Source organism: Fundulus heteroclitus, chromosome 13, assembly GCF_011125445.2.
Source record: "Fundulus heteroclitus isolate FHET01 chromosome 13, MU-UCD_Fhet_4.1, whole genome shotgun sequence".
In the NCBI taxonomy this organism is placed as follows: domain Eukaryota; kingdom Metazoa; phylum Chordata; class Actinopteri; order Cyprinodontiformes; family Fundulidae; genus Fundulus; species Fundulus heteroclitus.
In genome coordinates, this window is record NC_046373.1 from 40,293,591 (window position 1) to 40,319,873 (window position 26,283).

Genomic DNA, 26,283 nt, shown 5'->3' on the forward strand with positions numbered 1-26,283 from the left:
TTTAGATATAAACACAAACACTGAATTCAAACTCAACCCTTTATTCAGCCAACTTTTTACCAAAACTGGAACTTTTAAAAAAAATAAAAAAGAATGTGTGCTCTCTGAACTGTATAAAGGGGGCGGAGCTTAGTTCCTGGGTCTGTTTCTGATTGGCTGGAAGGATGTAATGATGTAATATTAACCTACAATGCTAGAATGCCAAAGGAAGGAAAACTGTTATTCTACTGAACTTTTTATTTACCTTTTTTTTCTATCGGTCGGTATATATTGTTACTGAATTATCGTCCAGCTCTAAATAATTGTCGGTTTTCTGCTGAAAGAAGAGCTTGTCGGTCAAAGCAGAAAGTCCAAACTCTCCGTAGATCAGCACAACGTGGCGCATAACCGTAAACCTGCGAGGAATTTGGAAAAGATCCGTCCGTCCGTCCGTTGTCTTCCTCTTATCCGGGGTCGGGTCATGGGGGTAGCAGCTTCAGTAGGGAGGCCCAGACGTCCCTCTCCCCGGCCACTTGGGCCAGCTCCTCAGGAGGAACCCCAAGGCGTTCCCAGGCCAGCAGAGAGACATAGTCCCTCCAGCGTGTCCTGGGTCTCCCCTGGGCCTCCTCCCGGTGGGACGCGCCCGGAACACCTCACCAGGGAGGCGTCCAGGAGGCATCCTGACCAGATGCCCGAGCCACCTCAACTGGCTCCTCTCGACGTGGAGGAGCAGCGGCTCTACTCTGAGTCCTCCCTGGATGACTGAGCTCCTCACCCTATCTCTAAGGGAGAGCCCAGACACACTACGGAGAAAACTCATTTCAGCCGCTTGTATCCGGGATCTCGTTCTTTCGGTCACGACCCAAAGCTCGTGACCATAGATGAGGGTAGGAACGTAGATCGACCGGTAAATCGAGAGCTTCGCCTTTTGGCTCAGCTCTCTCTTCACCACAACGGATCGGTACAGCGCCCGCTTCACAGCAGACGCTGCACCAATCCGCCTGTCGATCTCCCGCTCCATCCTCCCCTCATTCGTGAACAAGACCCCAAGATACTTGAACTCCTCCACTAGGGGCAGGACATCCTCCCCAACCCGGAGGAGGCACTCTACCCTTTTCCGGTTCAAGACCATGGTCTCGGATTTGGAGGCACTGATTCTCATCCCGGCCGCTTCGCACTCGGCTGCGAACCGCTCCAGTGAGAGCTGTAGATCACGCCCTGATGAAGCCAATAGGACCACGTCATCCGCGAATAGCAGAGACGCAATCCTAAGGCCACCAAAACGGATCTCCTCAACACCTTGGCTGCGCCTAGAAATTCTGTCCATAAAAGTTATGAACAGAATCGGTGACAAAGGGCAACCTTGGCGGAGTCCAACTCTCACCGGTAACGAGTCAGACTTACTGCCGGCAATGCGGACCAGACTCTGACACCGGTCGTACAGAGACCTGACAGCCCTTATTAAAGTACCCGGTACTCCATACTCCTGGAGTACCTCCCACAGGATCCCCCCGGGGGACACGGTCGAATGCCTTCTCCAGATCCACAAAAGCACATGTAGACTGGTTGGGCAAACTCCCATGCCCCCTCCAGAATCCTGCTGAGGGTATAGAGCTGGTCCAGTGTTCCACGGCCAGGACGAAAACCACACTGCTCTTCCTGAATCCGAGATTCGACTATCCGACGGACCCTCCTTTCCAGAACCCCTGAATAGACCTTACCAGGGAGGCTTAAGAGTGTGATTCCTCTGTAGTTGGAACACACCCTCCGGTCCCCCTTTTTAAATAGGGGGACCACCACCCCAGTCTGCCAATCCAGAGGAACTGCCCCCGATGTCCACGCAATGTTGCAGAGCCGCGTTAACCAACACAGTCCCCACAACATCCAGAGCCTTAAGGTACTCAGGGCGAATCTCATCCACCCCCTGGAGCCTTGCCACCGAGGAGCTTTTTAACAACCTCGGCAACCTCAGCACCAGAGATGGGAGAACCCGACCCAGAGTCCTCAGGCTCTGCTTCCTCAATGGAAGACGTGTTGGTGGGATTAAGGAGGTCTTCGAAGTATTCCGCCCACCGAACGCACGACGTCCCGAGTCGAGGTCAGCAGCACACCACCCCCACTGTAAACAGTGTTGGTACTGCACTGCTTCCCCCTCCTGAGACGCCTGGATAGTGGACCAGAATCGCTTCGAAGCCGTACGGAAGTCTTTCTCCATGGCCTCTCCGAACTCTTCCCACGCCCGAGTTTTTGCCTCGGCGACCAGCCGAGCCGCCTGCCGCTTCGACTACCGGTACACATCAGCTGCTTCCGGAGTCCCACAGGCCAAAAAAGCCCGATAGGACTCCTTCTTCAGCTTGACGGCTTCCCTCACCGCTGGTGTCCACCAGCGGGTTCGAGGGTTGCCGCCACGACATGCACCGACAACCTTGCGGCCACAGCTCCGACTAGCCGCCTCAGCAATAGAGGCGTGGAACATGGTCCATTCAGACTCAATGCCCCCCGCCTCCCTCGGAAAAGATCCTTCTAAAAAAAATCTGAAAAGTCACCTTTGACTCCAATAACAGCGTTAGATCGTTCATTTGGCAGTTTATCACACCCGGAGCCTGAATTTCTTTGTTCATTCTTCTTTGCAAGGCAGCCGGTAAAAAGTAAAAGGAGTCCAGAAGTTTAACGCGTTTCCTCTTTTATGTAAAAACATGAATGATTGTCAGTTTTCCACTGAAAGAAGAGGTTGTCGACGGTCCTGAACGCCGCGCTGCGTCTCGTTTCGTTCTCCCGTCAGGCGGAGGAGTTTCGCACGGCGGTGCAGATGCTGCTGGAGTGGCTCTCGGAGGCAGAGCAGACGCTGCGCTTCCGCGGCGTCCTCCCCGAAGAGGCGGAGACTCTGCAGGCGCTGCTGCACACGCACCGGGACTTCATGGGCACGGTGGAGGAGAAGAGGACCGACGTGAACAAAGCTGCCGGCATGGGAGAGGGCATCCTGACCGTCTGCCACCCCGACTCCATCACCACCATCAAACACTGGATCACCATCATCAGGGCGCGCTTCGAGGAGGTAAGGGAGGAGCGGCCGCTTCTCTTAACATGTTAGATCAGGTACACTGCAAGAAGGGAACTAAAAGTAAGTAAAACATTTTCTGAAATTAATGATTTGAGGAGCTAAATAAGACTATTTGCTAATGGAATGAGCATTTTTACCCCAAAACTAAGATAATTATATATCCTGCACTTGAAATAAGATGATGGAGATGAACTGTTCCTATTTTAAGTGCAAAAATCTTATTCTATTGTCAGATAATCTTATTTAGCTCATCAAATCAAGAACAAAAATACACTAATTTCAAGAAAATTTCACTTTTAGTTCCCTTTTTGCAGTGTAGACTCTTATTCAGCCGGAGGAGCATCTTAAACTATGTATGTATGTATGGATGTTATTGTACAGCATTTTTATATGGAGCATTTTTAATATTGAGGCTTCATGTGGCTTTGTTTGTCTGTTTTCTATGTTGTGTCCTCCTGATGTGTTTACGTTGACTTTGCACTCTGAGCTACTTGCACATTTTTTTCCAATGCAGGTAAAACTGCAAATAGCTAATAAAGTGAATCTGAGGTGCAGAATGGATCAGCACAGCTGGGTCTTCTCTCTGCACAGGTGCTGACGTGGGCCAAGCAGCACGAGCAGCGGCTGGAGACGGCGCTGACGGAGGTGCTCAACAACGCCAACCTGCTGGAGGAGCTGCTGTCATGGCTGCAGTGGGCGGAGACCACGCTGGTGCAGAGAGACACCGAGCCGCTGCCTCAGGACATCCCGCAGCTCAAAACGCTCATCACCGAGCACCAGGTGGGCTGGAAGTCACTCACCCAGAGGTGGAGGTTCCTGCTTGGCTCCACCCAGAGTTGGTTAAATCTGGTGTTTGTGGTTCGCAGACGTTCATGGAGGAGATGACCAGGAAGCAGCCGGACGTGGACAAAGTGACCAAAAGCTACAAAAGGAAACCGGCGGAGCCTCCGAGCAGCCTGGCTGAGAGGAGAGGCGCCCGTACGTCTCCTTCTGGTGCTCCTTCACCGCAGCGCATGGCTCCGTGTTTCCTGTCATAAACCCTCCTCTGCTTCCCCTCCAGGCAAACACCAGCAGCAGCAGCAGCAGCAGCAGCAGCCCAGCATGCAGGTCTCAGGCGGAAACCCGCGGCTCACCCAGCTCTGTGCGCGCTGGCAGCAGGTGTGGCTGCTGGCTCTGGACCGCCAGCGCAAACTCAACGACGCTCTGGACCGGCAGGAGGAGGTGATGCCGTTTTTTTTTTATCCAAAAACGAGATAAACTCCACTAGAAAGTTGTTAAAACGGCTAAATCTGTGTGCAGATTCCCCACAAATTGTCTCTAATGTAGCAGTGAGGCTGCGCTACGGTTCACAACTGGATTCATACCAGACTCTAAGCGCTGGGACGTTGAATAAAAATGGAAATACAAGCAAGAATATTAAGGAATAAATGTTTTCAAGTTAATTATAACGTAAACTGGATGGGACATTAACTACTGGGGGACACAAAAAACTGGATGTACCTTTAATAAACATCCTTTAAGAAACAGTTAAAAGCCCTTATATTAGAGAGAAAAGCCCGGCTTATAATAAAGAGTTTATGCTCGCCAGATTAAACAGGATTCTTTCCATTTTAACTCAAAATAACTTCCAAAAACTCTGAGAAATATGACTTAGAAAAGTAGTTTTACGCATCTTATAAGAAATAACTTTAATAAAGTTATCATACTTCTAGAAAGGAGAAAAAAAACAACCTGAAAACAAATTGGGTGAAGGCAAACAGCAGTAAAATAAATATAAATTTGTTTCAAATCAAAACTTTATTTATAAAGCGCTTTAATGTACAGTAAAGCACATAAAGTGCTGGACAGATGAATAAAAATAGATAGTAGTCAAAATAATAAAAGCAGAAATAATGGGATAAAAACCATAAAACATAAAACTGGTCATGCTCTCTGCTGTTAAAAGCCAGTGTAAAAAGATGAGTTTATAAAAGAGATTTAAATTTATTTAGAGTTTCTTTCGTCATATGCAACTCTAGAGAAAAATAAAAATCTTTCCAACCAGTGCATAAAATCTTAAGCCTTCGCAGCGCCTCTTAATAACTTTGACTAAAAACTGGACAGAAATTATTTTATACCATAAATCTCATTGTTTCTTTGCAAGTTTTATGCACAACATTTCTACAACAGAATAACACAAATAGTGCAAGTTAAATGCATTATGGTTCCCTAGTTTTACAATAAGATAAATTAGTAAATATTTATAAATCTTTAAAAGTTTAAAATGTTTGCAGCTCCTCAATAATCAAGCTGCCCCGTACTGGATGAAAGGGGTAACAGAAATTAACTGGAAAAACTGTGCCAACTGTGTTTTTACTCCTTTTTTTCCAAACTTTATTAAGAACTAACATAGAATTCAAGTATATTAACGTGCTTTTAAAAAAAAAAATCACGTTTTTAAGTAGTTTTTTTATTCTTGCAGTCCATTATTGATCAAATATAATTCTTTACATCAGTAAATTTGCCGTATGATTGGAGATCCTGGATTTACGGTGAGAGAATTTGGACGGTATAAATAATAAACTAATAAACAAAGTTTTCCGTCTGTGTCACCAAACAAAACATTCTCACAGCTTAAAGAAAAATTATAATAAACTTGATAAATTCTGAATGAAATGGAAAACCAGTCTTCTCCTTTCTGTCCTGATGTTCATTTATGTTAATAATAAAACCTTTTACTTAGTTTGGATCAGGGCTTTGAACCGATTTTTTTTTCCCCAATCGGTTCGTTCCGAACAGAAACGGAATTATAACGTTTCCGGTTATGAGTTCCACCAATAAATTGACGTTCCCGAACCGGTTAGAACAAAGAAATACTGTTCCCGGAAAGGTTAATTTCGTTCCTGTCAGTTGTTTAATGCTATAGCGACTGACTGACTGACTGACCGACCGAGCGGGGGGGGGGGTTGAAGAAGACAAGTTTTGCGCGGACAACTCGGACAGATGGAGTCTCCTAACTCCATCTGTCCGTCCGGCTGCCAGCCTCCATCTTTTAACGTCTGCTGTCTTTACATGTGTCCATGTTAGGGGTGGGAGGTTAAAGGTCACCCGACGACACACGCGCGGACAACTCGCCGCCTCGCAAAGATAGCGCTGCGGGAAACACTGCATTTAGCCAAATGTTCGCTAGTCCATCATTAATGTGGATTTGACAAATACAGCTATTGATATTGTGTTTGGAATGAGCGTTTTACTCAACGATGGATCGTAATTTACCTCTTATTTAAGATGTGTAGCTCGTGGAGACACCGCTCTCTCTCCATTCAGTCAGCAAATGCGTGATGTGATGTCACACAGGAAGTGAACCTCAGCCGTCACGTAACGTAACGTGCGCAGGAAAATAATAACTTTTTTTTTAGTTAATTAGGCAACGAAAACTTTGAGGAACGAAATAAAACCGGTATTAACCGGTTACCATTATTTTTAAATAAGTGTTCCAGTTCCAGAACATAAAAAATAATAACGTTTCCTGTTTCGTTTCTGTTCCCTGTAAAATACAAAAAGTTCCCGGTTTTCGTTTTCGTTCCTTGAACCGGTTCAAAGCCCTGGTTTGGATTCAAAAATTTTGACCCAAAATATATGCTGGCAGTAGTGTCTGAATGACATATTTCATTTTTGCTCCTGTTTTGTTATTCATGTCCATAATGTTTGTTGATTTCATTGTAAAATAAAAAAAAAAGGATTTGGGGGGGCTGTTGGCCAACGGTGCTAATTCAGTCTCTCCTACCAGAAATTAACTGAATTTTCTTATTAGTTCACATAATCAGTAACGTATTTTCACCCTTCGCAGCTGCGAGAGTTTGCCAACTTTGACTTTGACGTGTGGAGGAAGAAGTACATGCGCTGGATGAACCACAAGAAGTCCCGCGTCATGGATTTCTTCCGACGCATCGACAAGGACCAGGATGGAAAAATCACGCGGCAGGAGTTCATCGACGGCATCCTGGCCTCCAGTCAGTTTCCCGCCTCTCGCTCAGCGCTAGAGTTTCCCTTCCCACTTAAAAGCAGAAAACAACGTTGTTTTTCCCGCCCCCCCCATCAGAGTTCCCAACCAGCAAGCTGGAGATGTCGGCCGTGGCGGACATCTTTGATCGAGACGGCGACGGTTACATCGACTACTACGAGTTTGTGGCGGCGCTTCACCCCAACAAGGACGCCTACAGGCCGACCACCGACGCCGACAAGATAGAGGACGAGGTAAAAGAGAGACGCGGGGGAAAAAAAGGAAAAAAGGACGAGCTGAAACGCGCTGGGATGTAACCGGGTTTGTTGTTTTTGCGTCGGCGCAGGTGACCCGGCAGGTGGCCCAGTGCAAGTGTGCCAAGAGGTTCCAGGTGGAGCAGATCGGCGAGAACAAATACAGGGTGAGCGTCTGGTGCTGCTCGGCGCCGCTTTGTCGGATCGCATCAGTTAGAGCTGAACTCAGAGAACTCGGGTCAAACTGTGATTACAGGAAAACTCTGATGAATTGGTTAGTCGTGATGATAATTAGTGTTTTTTTTAGAGACGATCCAGCAGAGTTTCTCATCAGGAAACATGACAGGACAGAAAAATGGTGAAAAGCAGAGTTTAGAATATCACAGAAGCTTTTAAACCTTTAAAGTTTTGCCACTTTATGACCAAATTTTACTGATATTTTACAGAACAAGACTAAGTACACTGCAAAAAGAGAACTAAAAATAAGCAAAATTTTCTTGAAATGAATGTATTTATCCTTGATTTGAGCAGGTAAATAAGATTACTTGCCAATGGAATGAGTGTTTTTACCCTTAAAATAAGATGATTAGAAATCCTGCACTTGAAATAAGGTGATGGAGATGAATTATTCCTATTTTAAGTGCAAAAATCTTATTCCATTGGCAAATAGTCCTATTTATCAGCTCAAATCAAGGAAAAATACTTTAATTTCAAGAAAAAAATTCTTATTTTTAGGTCTATTTTTGCAGTGTAGTGAAGGTTTTACCCACTGAGTTGATAAATAAACCCTTTTATTCTGAGTATGAAGGCAGCCGTTCTGTGCAGGCCTTAAATTTCTGTCCAACAAATCCGAACTGAAGTTTATAAGAAAGTAAAAGTTTTACTGCAGTTACAGTTTGACCCAGTTCAGATTAAAACAACAACTCCGTAAAACAGTAAATCTCTTTATTTATTGAGATTTACTGCATTTTACCGTGATTTTCCAAGCTGTATGAAAACGAAATTTCGTTCTGTACGGACTCTATGCATGCAGGATGACAAATAAACTTGTCTAAGTCTAAGTCTTACAGGCTGCATCTCCACCTCGGGCTTTAAATAACCTGCTGCTGCGTTTCTCCTGTGTTACGCCGCCATGTCGTATTCACAGGGGTTCATCTCGCCTTGGTCGACGTTTCAGTAACACGTCACAGCTCGGCGGGACTCTCTGCCATCACCGCACCTTTAATCCACATCATTTATGAGTCACATTTAACAGAAACGCCGTTTGCTGCTTGTATGATGGTCTGTATTTACATCTGGCAGCACAGACATACTTCCTGTTCCTGAAGGAGGCCGTTAAAATACTTAAACACTGTTTTATATTGTGTCCAAGTGCCAGAAAGGGGTAAAAGTTTGAGTTAAATAGGATTTTTTTTTAGCTGTCTTCTTTTTTTTTAAGGCAAATTTAAAAAAAAAAATCTATAATAAAATGTAAATTCAATTGGACTCCTTGTATTTCGCAGCCTTGAATAAACTAAATTCTTTCATGGCTCAAAAACATTTTTATGTAAAAAAAAAAATAAAATAAAAAATTCAAGCCTTTATATTTATAAACCTTTTATCATTCGATTTCTTTTAACCTTATATTTTATATAATTCTCAGGTTTTCCTTATTCTATTGTGTTGCTTGATTATTTAAAAGTGTAATTTTTAGTTTGGAGTAGGGCTGGACGATATAGGAAAAAAAAGCATATAGATAAAATAAAAATCATATTGATCGATATAGATAATTATCAACAAATTCAAATCATATATTTTAAGTGCAGTCCTGGACATTTTATGCTGTTGCTTAGCAACCTATTTTTAGATACAGACACACAAACACTGAATTCAAACTCAAACCTTTATTCAACCATCTTTTTACCAAAACTAAAAGTTTTTAAAAAATTTAAAAGAACGCGTGCTCTCTGAACTCTATGAAGGGGGCGGAGCTTAGTTCCTGGTTTTGCGTTGTAATTGGTTGGGAGGATGTAATGATGTAATATTAACCTACATGATAGAATGCATAAGGAAGGAAAACTGTTAATCTATTGAACTTTTTATTGACCATTTCTTATCATCGATATACATCTATAGATTGATTTATATCGTTCTTGAATTATCGTCCAGCCCTACTTTGGAGTAATATTCAATTCAATTTTATTTATATAGCACCAATTAATGAAACATGTCATCTCAAGGCACTTTACAAAGTCAAATTCAATCAGATTGCACAGATTGGTCAAAAATTTTCTATATAAGGAAACCCAGTTGATTGAATCAAAGTCCCGACAAGCAGCATTCACTCCTGGAGAAGCGTAGAGCCACAGGAAGAGTCATCTGCATTGTTGATGGCTTTGCAGCAATCCCTCATACTGAGCATGCATGAAGCGACAGTGGAGAGGAAAACTCCCCTTTAACAGGGAGGAGAACCTCCAGCAGAACAAGAACCAGGCTCAGTGTGAACGCTCATCTGCCTCCACCCACTGGGGCTTAGAGAAGACAGAGCAGAGACACAGAAAGCACAGAAGCTCACATTGACCCAGGGGTACTTTCTATGTTAGATGTTACATTACCAGGAGTAATAATGAGTCTGAGCTGCGCCCTTCATTGGGAGTCGGTGTGTCTGTGCTGCCGCTAACTCCTTCTGACCATTTTCAGCATCATCATCATCATCATCATCATCATCCTCCTGATGATGTCCGGCTGCAGGACGCTGCAGATACTAACGGTCACGTCTGTCTGCGTCTGCCTGCATGCTTGTTTTCCTCATCAGCTGCTGTTCATCTCGCGCCTCATGCTAACACCGCTAACCTCGGAGACGCGGCGGTTCAGCGACATGTTGTGCACGACTTGATCCTGTGATCGATGTTTCATTCTCGCTCTGTTTCTCTTCCCCTCCCTCCCTCCTCCCCTTTTGTCGCCCCCTGCCTCCCGTGTCTCCCGGACCTTTTCTAGTTCTTCCTCGGAAACCAGGTAAAGTGCCAAGCCGCTGGTGTGAGAGCGGACGGGCGGGAAGCTGCTTCCACGTCAAAAATTAAAAAAAATGCTCGTTCAGCAGCGGCCGGCGTTAGAAACGAGAGGAATAAAACGTGGAAGCAGCTCTGGCCGTCCGCTCGTGTTCGTGCTGTGATTTGTTTGACTAATTGCTCGACGTGAGCCGAGCGACAGCGACACGGCTCAACCGCTAATTAGTGGTTAGGTGAGAATGTGGCGCGCCGAAGCTGTGGAGCCGCTTGGAGAGACGACCAGAGGACTCCTCCTGGGCTCGTTTACGCTTCACTGGATGCTTTAGGAAACTTAAACTGATTTATTTATTTTCTGGGACGTGAATTGAAGCGTTGCTTTGGGTGTCTGGGGCAATCGGGCTGAGAATCAGTGCATGGTTTTATTTTGTTTTTTTATGGTTGCATGAGTAGCTTCAGGTTTGGTTTGTGGGTTTTCTCAATCTTAGATGGCGTGAGATCTGAAATCGGTTCCGCTCACTGGATTTCTCCCCCGGTTCTGGTCCCGTTTCCTCCCTCCCTCCCTCCCTCCCTCCTTCTCTCTGAACCTCCTCAGTTCGGCGACTCGCAGCAGCTGCGTCTGGTCCGGATCCTCCGCAGCACGGTGATGGTGCGGGTCGGAGGCGGCTGGATGGCTCTGGACGAGTTCCTCGTCAAGAACGATCCGTGCAGAGGTGAGTGCGGTTCCCACCTGCCGCTCTGTCTCATCGCGCTTCACACATCTGGACCTGCAAGGGCCTGACTGGTTCTGGATCTGTTAACAGTTTCACACGAGTGTTTTCGGGTCATTATGTGCATCAGTGGCCATATTCAGCCGGTGGATACAGAAGAAGCAGGTCAACGGGCAACATCAAATATTCTACTTTTTAAACTGCTTGCTCGGCTAAATTCAAATTGTCTTGCATTATCCAGCTCCGAGCTTCGTAGTTTTCTTTAATTTTTAGCCCCTCATAGCCATGTGCCGTAACGTTTCACCCTGACATGTTGCACCATTACCAGAGTTTTTCCTTTTCACATTTAAAACAGGCCCAGACCGGCCAATCAATCTGCATCTAGGCATAAATAGGTGTTAATATTGATTAAAAAACAGCAGGTACATCCTCAATATAACAACTTAGCTGCCTCTTCTGCTGTATTTTTGCCAATTTTCATTTCCTAGCGCAAACATTGCTGGTTTTCAGTTCCTGGGTGCCAGCATCCCGCGTGTTTCAGCCGTTTCCTCGCTCAAACACGGCCCTTTAACCCTTAGGAAACCTACCTTTTAAAAAATATATATATTTATTTGGTTGATTTTAAAAAAATAAAACGTCAGGCTTAATATAATACAAATCTTTGTATTATACCTGATATGTTAGACCAAAAAAAAAAGACATTTTCCTCATGTTTTCTACATTTTTTATCTAGGATGTAAAATATATATATTTTTATTCTGTAAATTGTATGTTCAGAAAAAAAAACAACTTTGTTGAAAAGGCAAAGGTAAAAAATGATACATTTACAGTTACAGGGTTACAATAAAAGGCTGGTTGGTACATAATTCGCTCATGAAGCTGACCTGAAGGATCGTACTGCAGCACACTCTTATCCCTCAACATTATAATCAGCTCGTTTTTAAATATTTATCTATGCAGTGGCCTTTTGAACACATTTGAAATTGGTCGGGCCCATCAGTACCAGCGTTCAACACGCACACATGATCCACACTCATGTGTTCACATAACAGGTAAATAAAAATGATTCTGATAAACCGGCAGCGATCCGCTGATCTCACAGCTAACTTTACGTCACTTGATGCAAGTGAAACCATTTTTGGTGCCTGCGCCTGATAAATGTGGCTGCCTAAGACGTTATAATTAAAAACCGGCTACAGAATTTACTTATTTTTTTATTCTGATGCTCAAGTAGTACACACGCCACTTGCGATCGTTATATTACAGCTAACATGGGTTATTAACAGAGATAGGTTGAAAACAAACGTCAAACTCAGCCCGGCGTTAAATGTTCCAGAAGTAGCAGCTATGTGACCCTTTCTTCTGAATTTGAGGCTTCATCAGTGGCGGTAGCTGCAGTTTTCATAACTTCTTGTGCCGTCGTGCCAAAACAAATCCGTTATTTTACGGCGTTTCATTGTCGGTAGTTAGAGTCCAAAGCAGCGGCAGGCGGCTAGCATTTGTGTGGGAAAAGTTTAGCTCAAACTTTACGTCACATGACACAATCAGCCAATAGACTTTTAGATATAGGATGATGCAGCTGATGCCATAGTCTACTGCGCATAAAAAAATCAACTAAGAGTTTAATTTTTATTTTACATGTTTACACTCCTCGAACATTCGAAAGACATTATTTTTGATGTTCAATAAAATTAATGAACTGAAAAACATCTCACTGCGTAATCTAAGGCTATAATCCCGCCATCAGGAGGTCTTATCGTTGCAAATCCAAAACAACATTTAATCCCAATTATTGTGCAGATTTTGACTTTAAAGGCTCCCATTTCTTCTTTTAGCATCGTGAAGCTCTGCTTAGAACCTTCTCACGAGCCAGTAGTGCTAAATACTAATTCTAGCCACAGTCTAAAGATTTTGATCGGGCTTCTATATATAATATCGTCTATTGGCCCAGATTTTCATGTCGGTGCATCCCTGTTCTGCTCTCTCTAATTCCAGTTTCTTTAAGTTGTTTAATGCCGTTGCAGTTAAATATCGGCACCGCTGATTATCGGTTGGGTAATTTGTCGTGTAATTAGCCGTATAATTCCCCGTATGGGCGTTCGGCTTCAGGTTGCTGTGAGGTTAGCGGTTTTTCTAGCTGAGCTGTGAGGCGGTGGCAGCAGTCTGCAGAGGAAAAGCTTTAACCAGTCAGGCTCTAGCATCCATACAGACACAGCAGAGACAAACCAAAGCTCAGAGATGCATCCTGACGCTCGCTGTGAAGCAAACGTCTCGTTGTCCCGCCGTCTGTCAGACGGTGATGCACCTCTCCTGCAGTCTTTCTCTCTCTCTCTCTCTCTTTTTGTCCCCGTCCTCTTGGTTTAAAGTTTTCTCCCTGTGTGGACACGCCCTCGGTCTCTCTCCGTACTTTCTGAAATTAAAGCGTAGTGTTGCATGATGCATGGTCCTCAGTTTTTCTCCCTCTTCCCTTTTCTTGTCTTTCTCCCTCCCTTTTTTTCTCTCTCTCTTTCTCTCTTTCCTCAGTGCAACATCCAGGACTTAAGATCCTCCGCTCCGATTCCAGTAGCTCCATTTCATCTCGTATAGGTTGGGTTTCTTTCACATTTTCCTCTTAGCTGCGTGTCTCTTTTTGTTTTGTTTTTACCTGGATAGTCACCAGGTGTCTTCCTTCTCCTCCTTTTCATGCTCTCTCTCTCTCTGGTTGCATCATTTATCTGTGTGATTCTGGCCTCGTTGCTGACTGTCATCTCCAGACTAACGCTACGTCTTCCCGGCTGTCCCGCTCCCTCCCTCCTGTCTGTCCCAGCTTATGAAATGTTCCAGTTTTCGGGCGACAGACGCTCGTCTGGACCCTTTTGGTTGTGTTTTTTTTATAGGATGTCTCCAAGAACTATTCACTCTGTGTGCAAAACCTTTCTTCATCCCACCACGAGCATGCGGTTATTTCACATTGTCTCTTGTGTCTCTCAGTGACGGTCACTCCTGGCTATTTCTGCTGCCGAGGTATCTACACTTCTTCTGTCTTTCATCGAGTCTCCTAACTCCATCTGTCCGTCCCGGCTGCCAGCCTCCATCTTTTAACGTCTGCTGTCTTTACATGTGTCCATGTTAGGGGTGGGAGGTTAAAGGTCACCCGACGACACACGCGCGGCACAATTTTCACGACACGGCAATCCTACGATAGTTTTATAACAATCAACAATCAGAAAAAGTGTCCACACTGCAAAAACTAAACAATAAATAAGTCAAATTCTCCTGAAATTAGTGTATTTTTCCTTGATTTGAGCTGGTAAATAAGATGATTTGCCAATGGAATGAGATTTTTGCACTTAAAATAAGAACAACTCGTCTCCATCATCTTATTTAGAGGGCAGAATATCTAATTATCTTATTTTAGGAGTCAAAATACTCATTCCATTGGCAGATCATCTTATTTACCTGCTCAAATCAAGGACAAACACACTCATTTCAAGAAAATTTGACTTATTTTTAGTTTAGTGCAGACTTCCAGAAAAGGTGTTAATCTACCACAGAGGCAGGTTTGTCAGACTCAAAAAGAACAAAGAGGTACCAAAAATGTGCCTTATTATATAAATATAGATTAAAACATCAACGTACGGCTCCAGAATATTAGTTTGTCCCACCCCTACTCCATGTATATGTGTTGTTTGAACGGTTGTTGTGCACACAGGCGTTGCCTTCAGTCTTGTCTCTGTGGCCACATGTTTGCCTCACGCTTTCTTCACTCGCAGCCAAAGCGGGTTTCTCCCCCCCCCCCAGGTGTTCTTGTTTCATCGGTTTAAAACGGTTTGACATTCACCGTGAACGCGGCTGACTTGTTTGCGTTGCCTGAAGGAGCGGGGGTGTAGTGCTTTCTGCAGGTTGTTAACATATTTGTACCCAGACGTCTCAGTTGTGGTCGATGGCGTTTAAATAAATTAGCATCTATGGATAAATATTTTTTATTTACCTTTTTGAACGTTTCAATTGAGAGCAAAGTGGAACTGCAGTCAAATTGCTTGTTGTTTGAAGCAACTTGGGCGACTAACCCCGGTTCTGATTCGGTCCCTGTCCGGTTTGTTGTCCGACTCCACCAGATCTACCAAGAGGCTCGGCACGAATACATTTCATGGTCTTCTTCTTCAGCACATGACAGCGATAGCGAATTCAATTTGAGACTCACAAGTGGCAAAAATAAGATTAGATAAGATCGTTTTTATTGATCTCACAATGGAGAAAGTAACTCGTCGCATCGGCTCATACAAGAAGGTGCAGAGTAGGGAAGGTGCATTCAGTTATATAGAGTGAATCTTCATATATACAATGGATCAAAAGAATACCAAAAAATACAAAAAGAAATAGGAATGGGCATATGATGTCTTATTTACATTCATAGTGGTCTATATATATATATATATACCTATACGCCTATATATACATATGTATATACTTATATACATATACCTATAAGATTAAAAATAGACTCGGAACTTGACTTGTCTCCAAGTCTCAGTGCCAGTGTTTATCTCCTGTGATGAAAAGTGAAAGTAAGCCGGTTTTACTGTGAAAGGATGAGCTGATTGTTACCCAGTGATGTTGGAGGATCATTCTGGGATGTTAACGGCTCCTAACAACCTGTTCATGTTAGCTGTAGCTTCATAATAACATCTACATGAACGTTTCTCCAACTGAACGCTGCACTAAATGACTCTGGATCATTTCCATTGCTGCTACGTTACAAGGACACTTCCTGCTGGAAATGTCAAAATAAAAGCACTTCCTGTTCCATCCATCCAGACGTTTATCACTCATTAATTTACCTACTAAGCTTTGTCTCGTTCGTAATGTTTTAGTTAATTCCTTAACTTTGAACACCATTATTATTTAGAATCAAGAACAAAGTTTTTAAATGTGGATTTAGAAAAGAATTTCATAAAATATTAAAACTTCTCCGGCTCAGAGTGACAAGAAGAAAACCCTCCAAACCAGATTTAGTGTAATAACGAAGGCGGGGACCATATAAAGATGAGGATTAATTATTTTTGTCACTACAGAGACTGTTAGTAACAAGGTAAATGTTGCATATGATCAGTTTTTTGTAGATAATTATCATGCTGAATTAAATATTAGCAGATCAAAGGTATAATGGACTTTTTTTTTCTGGAAATGTAGGTAAGGAACGCCATTTTTTTAAATAACTGCGCATTCATAGGACCGTCCCACCTGCATTCATTCAGTCTCTGTTTGTAATCTGCATAATCAGGAGGTGCTGACGAGTTTTGGTCAATTTCATTGTTTATTTTGACTATTTTAAAACTTTTCAAACCTGATCTGAAGAGCTTCAGGATCCAGATCAACAGATATTTCCACAAAGAAAACCCGGTTATTTTTCACGTGCATTCTTAGATTGTGAATCTTAATAAAAGTGTACGAAATCTAATCAGACTATAGGTCACATAATCCTAATTGGTGTTCCTGTATTTTATTCCATAAGCACTACATCCCTGCTGCTTGGCAGCTATAGTTTGAAAAATGCGTAGAAACGGGGGGGGGACTCCGGTTTAACTGAATCTAACGAGAAGAGGGCGGAGCCTAAGACCAGGGCGTGGCCTGCCTGGGTGTCTAACTGCGCTTGCTTCCAGAGCGGCTCCTTTAAATGTGATTGCTGGTTGGTGGGAGACAGAATTACAGGGTGCACCTGGCTGGCTGGCTTCATGTGGGGACATGATTGCAGGCTGCAGCCGTTCAACTGACCGGCCAGTTGCTCACGACGACGGCCATGAAAGCTCACTTTCTGTCCTCCTTTAGGTTCTGTCACATATCTCTGTCTGCCTTTCAGTTTTTACCTCCTCTCTGTCTCTTTGTGGCTGGCTGCTACGGGCTTCTTTGTTGTCTTGCCGGCGCTGCTGCTGCTGCTGCTGCACTACTTTCCGTCCAAGAATGCTGCTCGAGTGTTTCCTGACGAAATGAGAAACCCTGAACGAGCGTGCCCCCCCCCCCCCCCCCCCTTTCAGTAAATATTTACGCCCATGCTGTGCAAACACAGAGGAGCTGGGAGGCACCGCCCCTGCAGCCAAAAGTACAAATTAATCAGAGCTGAAAGAGAGGCTCTCAGATGCTTTTTTATCAAATACGTTGTGGAGGTTCAGCTCTTTTTTTTTTTTTAATTCTTATAAAAAAACTGGAGACACGTGTCATTGCTTTGAGGGTTTTATGTAGATCCGAATTTTGTGTTTCAAGAGCAAAAAAAACTTTTATTTATTTATTTATTTATTTTTGTCTTTTCTCTCCACTAGCATGGTGTTCTCAGTTTGGGACTTTTCAGAAATCTCATTCAGCCCCTTCAGTGATTTTTTTTTTTTTTTTTTTTTTGGTTTATCATTTTGGAAATCATATTGATCGATATTGATAATTATCAACAAATTCAAAACAGATATTTTTGTATGTTTTTAACAAAGAAAAAAGAACACGTGCTCCCTGAACTCTTAGAAGGGGGCGGAGCTTGGTGACAGCGCGATCCTGGATCTGCTTTGTGATTGGATGAGAGGATGTAATGATTGTAATATTAACCTTCATGGGCTAAGACACATAAGCAAAGCTATTATTGTATTTAACTTTTTATTGACCCTTTTTCTATTATCGATATATATAGTTATTGAATTATTGTCCAGCCATAATAAATATATATATATATATATATATATGACAAGTTAAAGGTTTAGAGGTTTCTTTCAAATATTCCCTTTAATGTTGTTTCTAAAAGCCCCACAAACCATGAATTAAGGAGGAAGCGAATGAGGAAGCGTGTCAGGATGGTGCGTAACATCTACGAGGAAAGTGAGAGGCGCCAGAAGGCCTCTGTGTTGATATCGGACCGAAGTGAATTATGATGTTTGCGGATGACGTTGTGATGTGAGACAGTGGGGGGGTGGGTGGGAGAGAGCTGAGCTAGGGTGGTGAAGAAGGTGGCGGAAGGTTGAGGAGTTTAAGCTCCTGATGTAAACCGTCTGAAGCAATGGGCCATGAAGCAGAAGGTGCAAGCAGGGTGGAGTGGTTGGAGGGTAGCGTCGGAGACGAGCTGAAAAAAATACGTTAATTACTCTTAGTAATAAACAGGTGGCGTCGCTGACGAGGTTCAGGTTTTCCTTTTCGAAGCACGCAGCAATGACAGTGTGTCTCCGCTGGTTGGCTTCACTGAGCTATATAATACACTGGAGTGCTGATTTTGCTGAAAAACTGAAGTCACTGGCCGCCATCTTGCTCCTCCCTACTCTCATAGAATCCCATAGGATTTGTTGCAATAACAAGCAGTTTTCTGGCTGAGTGAAAACGTTTCACAGGTAATTCTACAGTCAGTGGATGTACTAACACTATCAACTACTAGGAAATTAGGTGCAGAAATATTTTACATGTTATTAATATTAAATACATATATATATATATATATATGTGTGTGTGTGTGTATGTATATATATATATATATATATATATATATATATATATATGTATGTATATATATATATATATATATATGTATATGTATATATATATGTATATATATATGTATATATATATGTATATGTATATGTATATATATATGTATATATATATGTATATGTATATGTATATATATATGTATATGTATATATGTATATATGTATATATATATGTATATGTATATATGTATATATGTATGTATATATGTATATATGTATATATGTATGTATATGTATCTATGTCTCTATATGTATATGTCTCTATCTATGTATCTGTATCTCTCTCTCTATGTATCTATGTCCTATCTATGTCTCTGTCTATCTGTCTCTATATGTATATGTATATCTGTCTCTCTATATGTCTATCTATATGTCTATATGTATCTCTATCTGTCTCTGTCTCTCTCTATATGTCTCTCTGTGTCTCTCTCTATCTCTCTCTCTATGTGTCTCTCTCTCTCTCTATCTCTCTCTCTCTCTCTCTCTCTATCTCTATATATCACATATGTAAATATATGTTTTTGTATATTGTTATTTATATATTTATAAATGTTAAACATATATATTTAAATGAATAAAATGCAAAATATTTCAGCACATGACTTTCTTAGTACTTGATATTTTTAGTACATAGCATAAAACTATATGGCATTTGACATTTTAAAAGTTTTAAGCCCCCCCGAACATGAGAAAATCCTCGTTATTCAATGCTGTAGCGCACATATTCCTTAGTTACTGGGGGAAATAGGGAGTACCAATATGGCGGCTGGTGGCTTCAAAGCGACTCGTTCTAACAGCGGCTATTAGCACTCCAGTGTATAATATAGCTCAGTGATTGGCTTTGGTTGCCTGTGTTGGATTAATGCTCCTTCTTCTTTTGCACTTGCACACCATCACTTCCCTCCTCCTCCTCTTCCTCCTCACAAACGACTCAACCAAACTTCTAATCTTCTGACTTCCTGATCCGCCACCGCTGCTAGCGCACGCTCCGCTCATGTGCACCCTCGAATGAAACACGCACCGACTGCGACGTCTGCAGCCCAGGAAGCACCGACTCCCTCACGCTCTGCTCGCTGCCTCTGCCGCCCCCTGCTGGTGGAACCGAAGCACCGACTCACGCCTCTGCTCTCTTTCCGTCTCTGTCTTCAGCTCGAGGTCGCACCAACCTGGAGCTGAGGGAGAAGTTCATCCTTCCTGAAGGAGCGTCTCAGGGCCTGGCTGCCTTCCGCTCGCGGGGCAGGCGGTCCAAACCGGGCTCCCGCAACGCCTCGCCCACCCGCTCTTCGTCCTCGGCCTCCCACAGCGGGGCCTCCCTCCCCTCGGCTCCCTCCACCCCCGCCACGCCCACGGCTTCAGCGTCGTCCAGGGTAAGAGTCTTTCTACATACGCCACACCAGAGAGAGAGAGAGGGGAAAACCTTTAAAATCTCACATGCACAGTAACAACCTGCAGAAAAAATGGGCTTTTGTGATCCAACATGATGACCAACGATATTTCTTAAAGCCGTGGAATATTTTAAAAGGTTTTACTGCAAAGAAGCCAGACTTTGTCACTTTCCAAAGCAGACTTGAGCATTATTTTTTAGCTCATTTACAAATGTTTGTCTCGTAAAAACCTTAATAAATGTCATTTTAAGTTAAAAAAAAGCACAAATGCCAAAGAATCCCAGTTAAAATTATTGTGTGGTTAGAGTTTTAGGTGAAAAGAAATCATTTACCAGAGTTACACCAACTTGATTCATCCTCATAAATTCAACCAGTTGTATTTCAAACGTATGGTGTTTAATTATCCTGTTTTCATTCATCGGTGATGTTTGTGACGTGTATACTGCATGAAAAGCATTCAGATTACTCCGTGCAGTCACGGTTAAAATCCTCCACCTGCAGTAATAAAATAAAGATCCTCTGGTTTTTATCCAGCTCCTTTTAAATTAGATTTAAAAAAAAACAACCCGACATGAACAGTGTAAAGCATTTTCCTCTGTGAATTATTTTCAAAAACAATTTAAAATCCTTCAGCGGGTTTCGATGTTTGTAGAAATGAGAAAATATCCAAAGAGCTCCATGCTATGGACAGTTATGGACTCTTTAGGATGCTTTTCTGTGTAAAAACAATATGGCGGCATGACTTAGGTTTGCAGAGCGGCGCTTTGGGCCGGTGCTGCAGCCGCAGGACATCCTGCAGTGATTGAGTCGATCGCAAACTCCTCCATAAACCAAAGTATCCCAGAGTCAAAGGTGAGGTCTGCTCAAGCTTCATGAAGACGACAATGATCCCGAACGCAGAAGCAAATCTGCAAAAGAACGGTTGAAAAAGTGAAGAGCTGAGGCGCCGCTGTGGCCTAGTCAAAGTTCAGACCTCAACCTGCTCTAAAAGCTCATTTTAGCCAAACTATGAGTAAGTGCATGTATAAGGTAGCGCGTCTGACCTGGGGATGATGGGATAAGATCATGTTTTAAGCTTCAGAAATGAAGGAGGATGTTTTTATACCATGCAGGTGGTACCGAATGCTCGTCAGTGATTTTCTGTGTATTTTTATGCTACTCGTTGCTTATTTACTGTCATCCTCTTGTTGTTAAAAATCACCACATCCTTGACTGTGAGATTTTATGTTTGTTCTTTGTTTTTTTTTTTGTTTTTTTGTTTTTTTATCTTTTTGCCTTCTTTCCTGTCATTCAACCCTGCTAACATCCCATCAAATAATCTTCTTCCTGCATCGTCTGGTTCGCTTTTTAAAAAAAAAAAAAACCAAAACATTTCCGCTTGAACCGCTCTTACGCAACAACACGCTGCGCTGCACTCCCTCGCTCTCCAATCCCCTTTTCCTCCATAACCCGCTCCACCAACCACCCCCCCCCCCCCCCACCCCCCCCCCCCCCCCCCCCCCCCCCCCCGCCCCTGCGCTGCCTGGCTCTGCTCCCCCCCCCCCCTCTCCTCCCCCTCAGTCCTCCCAAACCCACTCGCGTGACTATGCCAAGCCCTGGCTTGCTCACAGTAAAACTCCAACGCCATCCAAGTGCCACTGCTGCCCAGATCTCGGTCTCAGCCACAGCGCTCCTGGGCACGAGGTAACGCACTCACCCCCCCACCCCACCCACCCACTCACCTCCCTGTGTCCCCGAACCCCCCCACACCCCCCCCCCCCCCACACCCCCGCCCTTCTGAGCGAGCTAATGCACTAACATTTGGGGTGCTCGCACTTTAAAGGCTGCTTTTATTTCAATTCAAGGGAAATCCTAAAATGGTGAAGGTGCTGTCTGGACATTATGAAAACTAACCTGTTTGTAGAAAATGATTAAATAAGAAAAGACATAATTATTGTGGAAAAATATAAACCAGAAACTCAAGATTAGTTGTTATTTTTGTGACATAAACGAAAACTTTTCACCTCAGTTATTTGTTTTTATAAATAAAATATTTATTTTCATATAATTTACTGTATTTCATTTGCTATATAGTTTTATATGTGACCTATACAGCACTTTTTTTTTTTTACAAAACTTTTGTACTTTATTGTATAATTGTTTTATATTACTAAAAATATTTTGGTTTTTATACAATTACACTAAAATGTAAAGAAAAAGTAAAATATATAAATATTTTATTTTCTGACATTTATTATAAGTGTCCTCATTTTTTTTAATAAAATGGGAATAAAATATACAGGCAAGTAAAAATAGGCAACCAGTTTATGATTTTATAAATAAAGCTAAATAAATACTTTTTCATTAGGATTTATATTTTAATGAAAACAATCAGTGAATTAAAATAATCAGAGGATACATTTTTTTTTCTTTTTTGCACAAATCTACACATCTTATCAATTAGTTTATATAATGAATTAATGGCTAATTTACGTCTTTGTGGAGAAATATTCAGTAGAGCCAAGTAATTTTCCCACTGGTATTATTTTCACTCCCGATTCAGCGATCTCTAATCTGGCGCCTGCTGTTTGTTTTGGGAAATTTTGTTTATGCATTAAATAACCTGGAATAATTTAACAAATTAGTCTCATAATGTCACAGACCTGATGCAGTTTAGAAAACTGCTAAAAAAGATTTTCTTTTGTTGCTTATTCCAAACAGAAATTAAAGATACATTTAAAAAGAAATCTAAATAATTTTTTATCTAATTAATTAGCCATATTTATTTTGGGTAAGGCTTTTATTTGTATAGTTTTCGTGTTAATTAAACCCACCTTTCACTGTTTAGAACTGTGTTGAAGGGTAGCTGTGTTTGTGTCTATTTGTTCTAGATCTAGCTGTATTATCTGTTTGTTTCTGTGTAAAACCGTTGATTTAGTTATAAAATCTCTATTTAACCCTCGGCTGTTAGCTAACAGCGAGATCATCCGTGGCTGTGCTTCCCTGTCGTATCCTCTAGGGGGCGGCGTCGGGGTCCAAACTGAAGAGGCCGACGTTCCACTCGAGCAGAGGGTCGCTGACCGGAGAGAACGGAGGAACGCCGCACGGCGGCAAACGCACAGGTGAGACGTGACGTTTTAATGGCCGGTTCTGTGGGAAACCGTCTCTCACATCTCCGCTAACCTCGCTACAAACTGCCCGGCAGATCCAAAGCGGGGGGCGGCGCCAGCCAGCGGTCCCACCAGCCGAGCCGGCAGCAGGGCGGGCAGCAGGGCCAGCAGTCGGCGCGGCAGCGACGCCTCCGACGCCTCGGAGCTCCAGGACGCTCGCTCCGTCTGCTCCGACACGTCGGACACGCCCAGGCGACCCGGCAGCGCCGCCAAACCCTCCAAGATCCCAACGATCTCAAAGAAGGCCCCCAGCCCAAAGGGGCCCGGGTCTACAAAGAAGTAGATGCGGCCGCAGAGACACGAGGAAACGTTGCTGTCCCTCGTATTTCCTTCACTCAGAAAGTGCGTAAATCTGGACGTCCATCCAGAGGGCTTGTCTGAGAAATTCTGCACTATGACTGACGGGTTTCCAGGGAAGGGAGGAGACGGTGGTCTGAGTTAGTCTCCCTCTCGCTCCTTCCCCAGTCTGTGAACATGCACAAGAGAACAGATCTGGCCCGGTTGTCCCAGACCAGAATCTGTGGGGTCAACGCCAACTCTTCCCCTTTAAGACCCCAGTTTGCCTTCCAGTCTCCTCCTCAAAACGTTCCCTGAGACACGGACCGACGTGATGCTGCCTTACTTTATGTTACACTCACCGTGTCCTGGTCAGACAGGGTGACGCACGTTGACCTGCTTTATACTGACAAACACACGTTTTCCCAGAGAGGCGTGGCGTGGCACCGGGGCACGCCACCACCACAGCTACACAAACAGAAAAAGAATTGTGGGAGAATTATTTTTACTTGTGGTCCGGATGCCTCGAGGATGCGTCGACAAAAGAAAATATGCAACGACTGCCATGTCGCTTCCTGCGGACCGACTGGCGAGAAAACAGTCACCTCAGCAGGGGCGAGCTGAGGAAACGCGGCGCGGCGCGCACACAGACGCTGTGAGGGAGCGGCGGAGGTGGAGGTGGTGCTGCGGCGGAGGCCAGACACCCTCACGCTGAAGCAGACTCCTCCCAACCGCTGGAACGCTCCTGTTAGCCACATGCGTGCATTTCAGCAAAGGGCGGCGCGGCTGTGTTTTCTTTTTTTTCTTCTTCTTCTGTTACACAATCCGACGCATTCACAGAGAAGGAAAATCACAACCTAGCAATAGAAAGGACTATTTTTAATGGTGACAACTAACAGCACATAACTGACAATATACGACATGTGTAACCTTAACATGATGTTAACGAGCGTGTTCGCAGAGTTCGACGACCAGCATGCACTAACTCTCTGCCGCCGGCGCCGCACGCGTTGTGTGTTTCTGTTACAGGAAGCAGCAGACGTCCCCCGACTCGAGTCACTGTATGCAAAAATTTTAATTTGCAAATGTTTTGTTTTCTGATTAATTTATAATCCAGTTGGGACTTTTTGTTTGTTTAGCTTGAAAAGACAAGATTTATTTATTTTTCAGTTTTACGTCATATCACCGTCGGCAGAGCGTGGTTTAGTATTATGGTTAAAAAAAAGAATATGATTTTTTGTACCAAGAAGATGCCCACTCCGCTCTTTTTTTTGTTTTGTTTTGTTTTGTTTTTTTGACATGGTTTGTGTGTAAAAGTGTGTTTCTGCTCCATTGTGACATTACATTACTCACCAGAGCGCCCACTAGTGGCAGTGCGGTTGTTAAATTGTCTCTATCGCTAACAGCTACGTTTTCCTGACCAAAGGGGTTTGCCCTTCATGTGTAGAGATGAACCACAGATATGAATGACGGGGGACAGGAAGGAGGAGTCTCCTCGTTTGTGTCCCTCTCCAGTGTGTCTTCTTCTAGGCTTTTTTTTTTTCCTAATGTCCTTTCGGGGACGGAGCCGAGTTGTCTAAGTGTTTTCTCAATCGAAGAGATGAAGTTTATGGAGACTAATGAAATTACATCAAGGAGACATCCTAGGGTGATTTTTATTTATTTATTGTCTCTCTGAGGGGGAGGGATGGGGTTCCTGGGGGTGGAGATGATTAGTCCACCCCCTTTTTGATGCTGCGCTCCTCTCAGTGTGAAGAAGTCAACAGGGAGGGGGGTGTTACAGGGAGTCACTTGTGTAAAATTAAAACAATAAACTAAAATTATAAACTTTTTTCTGTTTTTGTATTAAAAAAAAGTATGCTTGCAATAAAACTGCCTCTGGTCTTTTTTTTTTTTTTTTTGATTCATGGCAAACCGGCTGAGTTTGTTTTATGTGGCTGGGAGTTAAAAGTACAGAAAATCATGCTTTATAGGTACGACAAAACATTTTGTGATTTTCAAATTGCAGTTCAGTCCAATAAAACTTTTCTCAGTGACCAAAAATTGGTCCACTTTGGAAATAGTTTAGTCCACATACAGAGGAGGTGTTTGTAAATGATTTAATTTGGAAGGAGCTTGATTACCGGTACTTAGATTGGACAACAGGGGGCATATGAGGCAGATACTGAGGCACCCACCAGTTTAACGAGTGATGGATCCCCAGACGGAGAACGAGAATAAGGCCTATCAACATCTCTGCAGACCCCCACACATCCTGGACACAAACTGTTTAGACTTTTACCTCCAGGGGCCCGTTCTTCGTACGTCGCTAACTCAGCTGGATTTCATGATCATGGATGGCATGATCTTGGATCGTTTGGTTCTTCGAAACTCATCCCGGAATTGTTGCCATAGCAACATGTGCGCAAAGTTGAGCCTGCTCCCGAGCAGGCTTATTTCATGTAAACAGGATTAGATCGTAGCGGAGGAGATAGGAAGTCTGTGTCTAGCCAGCGCACTTGGACCACCTAGTGGCAGAGGAAGGGACAGAATTGTGGAACACCATTTTTTTTTTATGTTCAATAAAAGACTAAACAAATAATGCTTAGTTCCTGTCATTTTAAACAATTATTTATAAAGAAAAGTCAGCAAGTCATCTTTTGCCTGCAGTGAGATAGTTATGTAAAGTCAGCAATACTACTATGTGTAAAATGGTGTATTAGAATTTACTCTGAACGTCCTTTTGAAGCAACTCGATCTCTAGTGCAGTTTTTCTGTTTTTCACGTTGTGGAGTTCAATTTCTCCTCTTAATTTGTTTTGTTTTTTTCCAGGTCAAAATACTTTTTCTTTTGTTGAAGATGCCGTTAATATAGGGAACAGATGGCACCTTCAGTCATTTTGTGAAAAAAGAAAAGAAAAAGAAAAAGGGTTAAACATGTAAAAGTAAAAAGAACCCGATTTTTTTTTCAGCCTTCTTATTGGTGGCTGTTAAAAACAGACAAACACATAATTAAACAGTGGCTTTTA

General features: G+C 43.1%; 1 protein-coding gene across 16 annotated transcripts in view; it reads left to right on the forward strand.

The window, feature by feature from the left end:
* macf1a (microtubule actin crosslinking factor 1a) overlaps positions 1 to 25,148 on the forward strand; it is a 315,238-nt gene extending 290,090 nt beyond the window's left edge. For 11 of the 16 annotated variants that reach the window (XM_036145777.1, XM_036145778.1, XM_036145779.1 and 8 more), the window contains 15 exons: positions 2,762 to 3,034; positions 3,632 to 3,820; positions 3,907 to 4,018; positions 4,101 to 4,261; positions 6,870 to 7,032; positions 7,122 to 7,276; positions 7,369 to 7,443; positions 10,253 to 10,270; positions 10,856 to 10,973; positions 13,494 to 13,556; positions 13,941 to 13,973; positions 19,616 to 19,833; positions 21,412 to 21,534; positions 22,850 to 22,952; positions 23,036 to 25,148. In XM_036145777.1, coding sequence (XP_036001670.1) covers positions 2,762 to 3,034; positions 3,632 to 3,820; positions 3,907 to 4,018; positions 4,101 to 4,261; positions 6,870 to 7,032; positions 7,122 to 7,276; positions 7,369 to 7,443; positions 10,253 to 10,270; positions 10,856 to 10,973; positions 13,494 to 13,556; positions 13,941 to 13,973; positions 19,616 to 19,833; positions 21,412 to 21,534; positions 22,850 to 22,952; positions 23,036 to 23,283 — 2,052 coding nt within the window. In that variant the 3' untranslated portion in view covers positions 23,284 to 25,148. The remainder of the gene's footprint in view (positions 1 to 2,761; positions 3,035 to 3,631; positions 3,821 to 3,906; positions 4,019 to 4,100; positions 4,262 to 6,869; positions 7,033 to 7,121; positions 7,277 to 7,368; positions 7,444 to 10,252; positions 10,271 to 10,855; positions 10,974 to 13,493; positions 13,557 to 13,940; positions 13,974 to 19,615; positions 19,834 to 21,411; positions 21,535 to 22,849; positions 22,953 to 23,035) is intronic. The other 5 variants (XM_036145772.1, XM_036145783.1, XM_036145773.1 and 2 more) reach the window with 4 other exon arrangements.
* Positions 25,149 to 26,283: the final 1,135 nt, after the last annotated feature.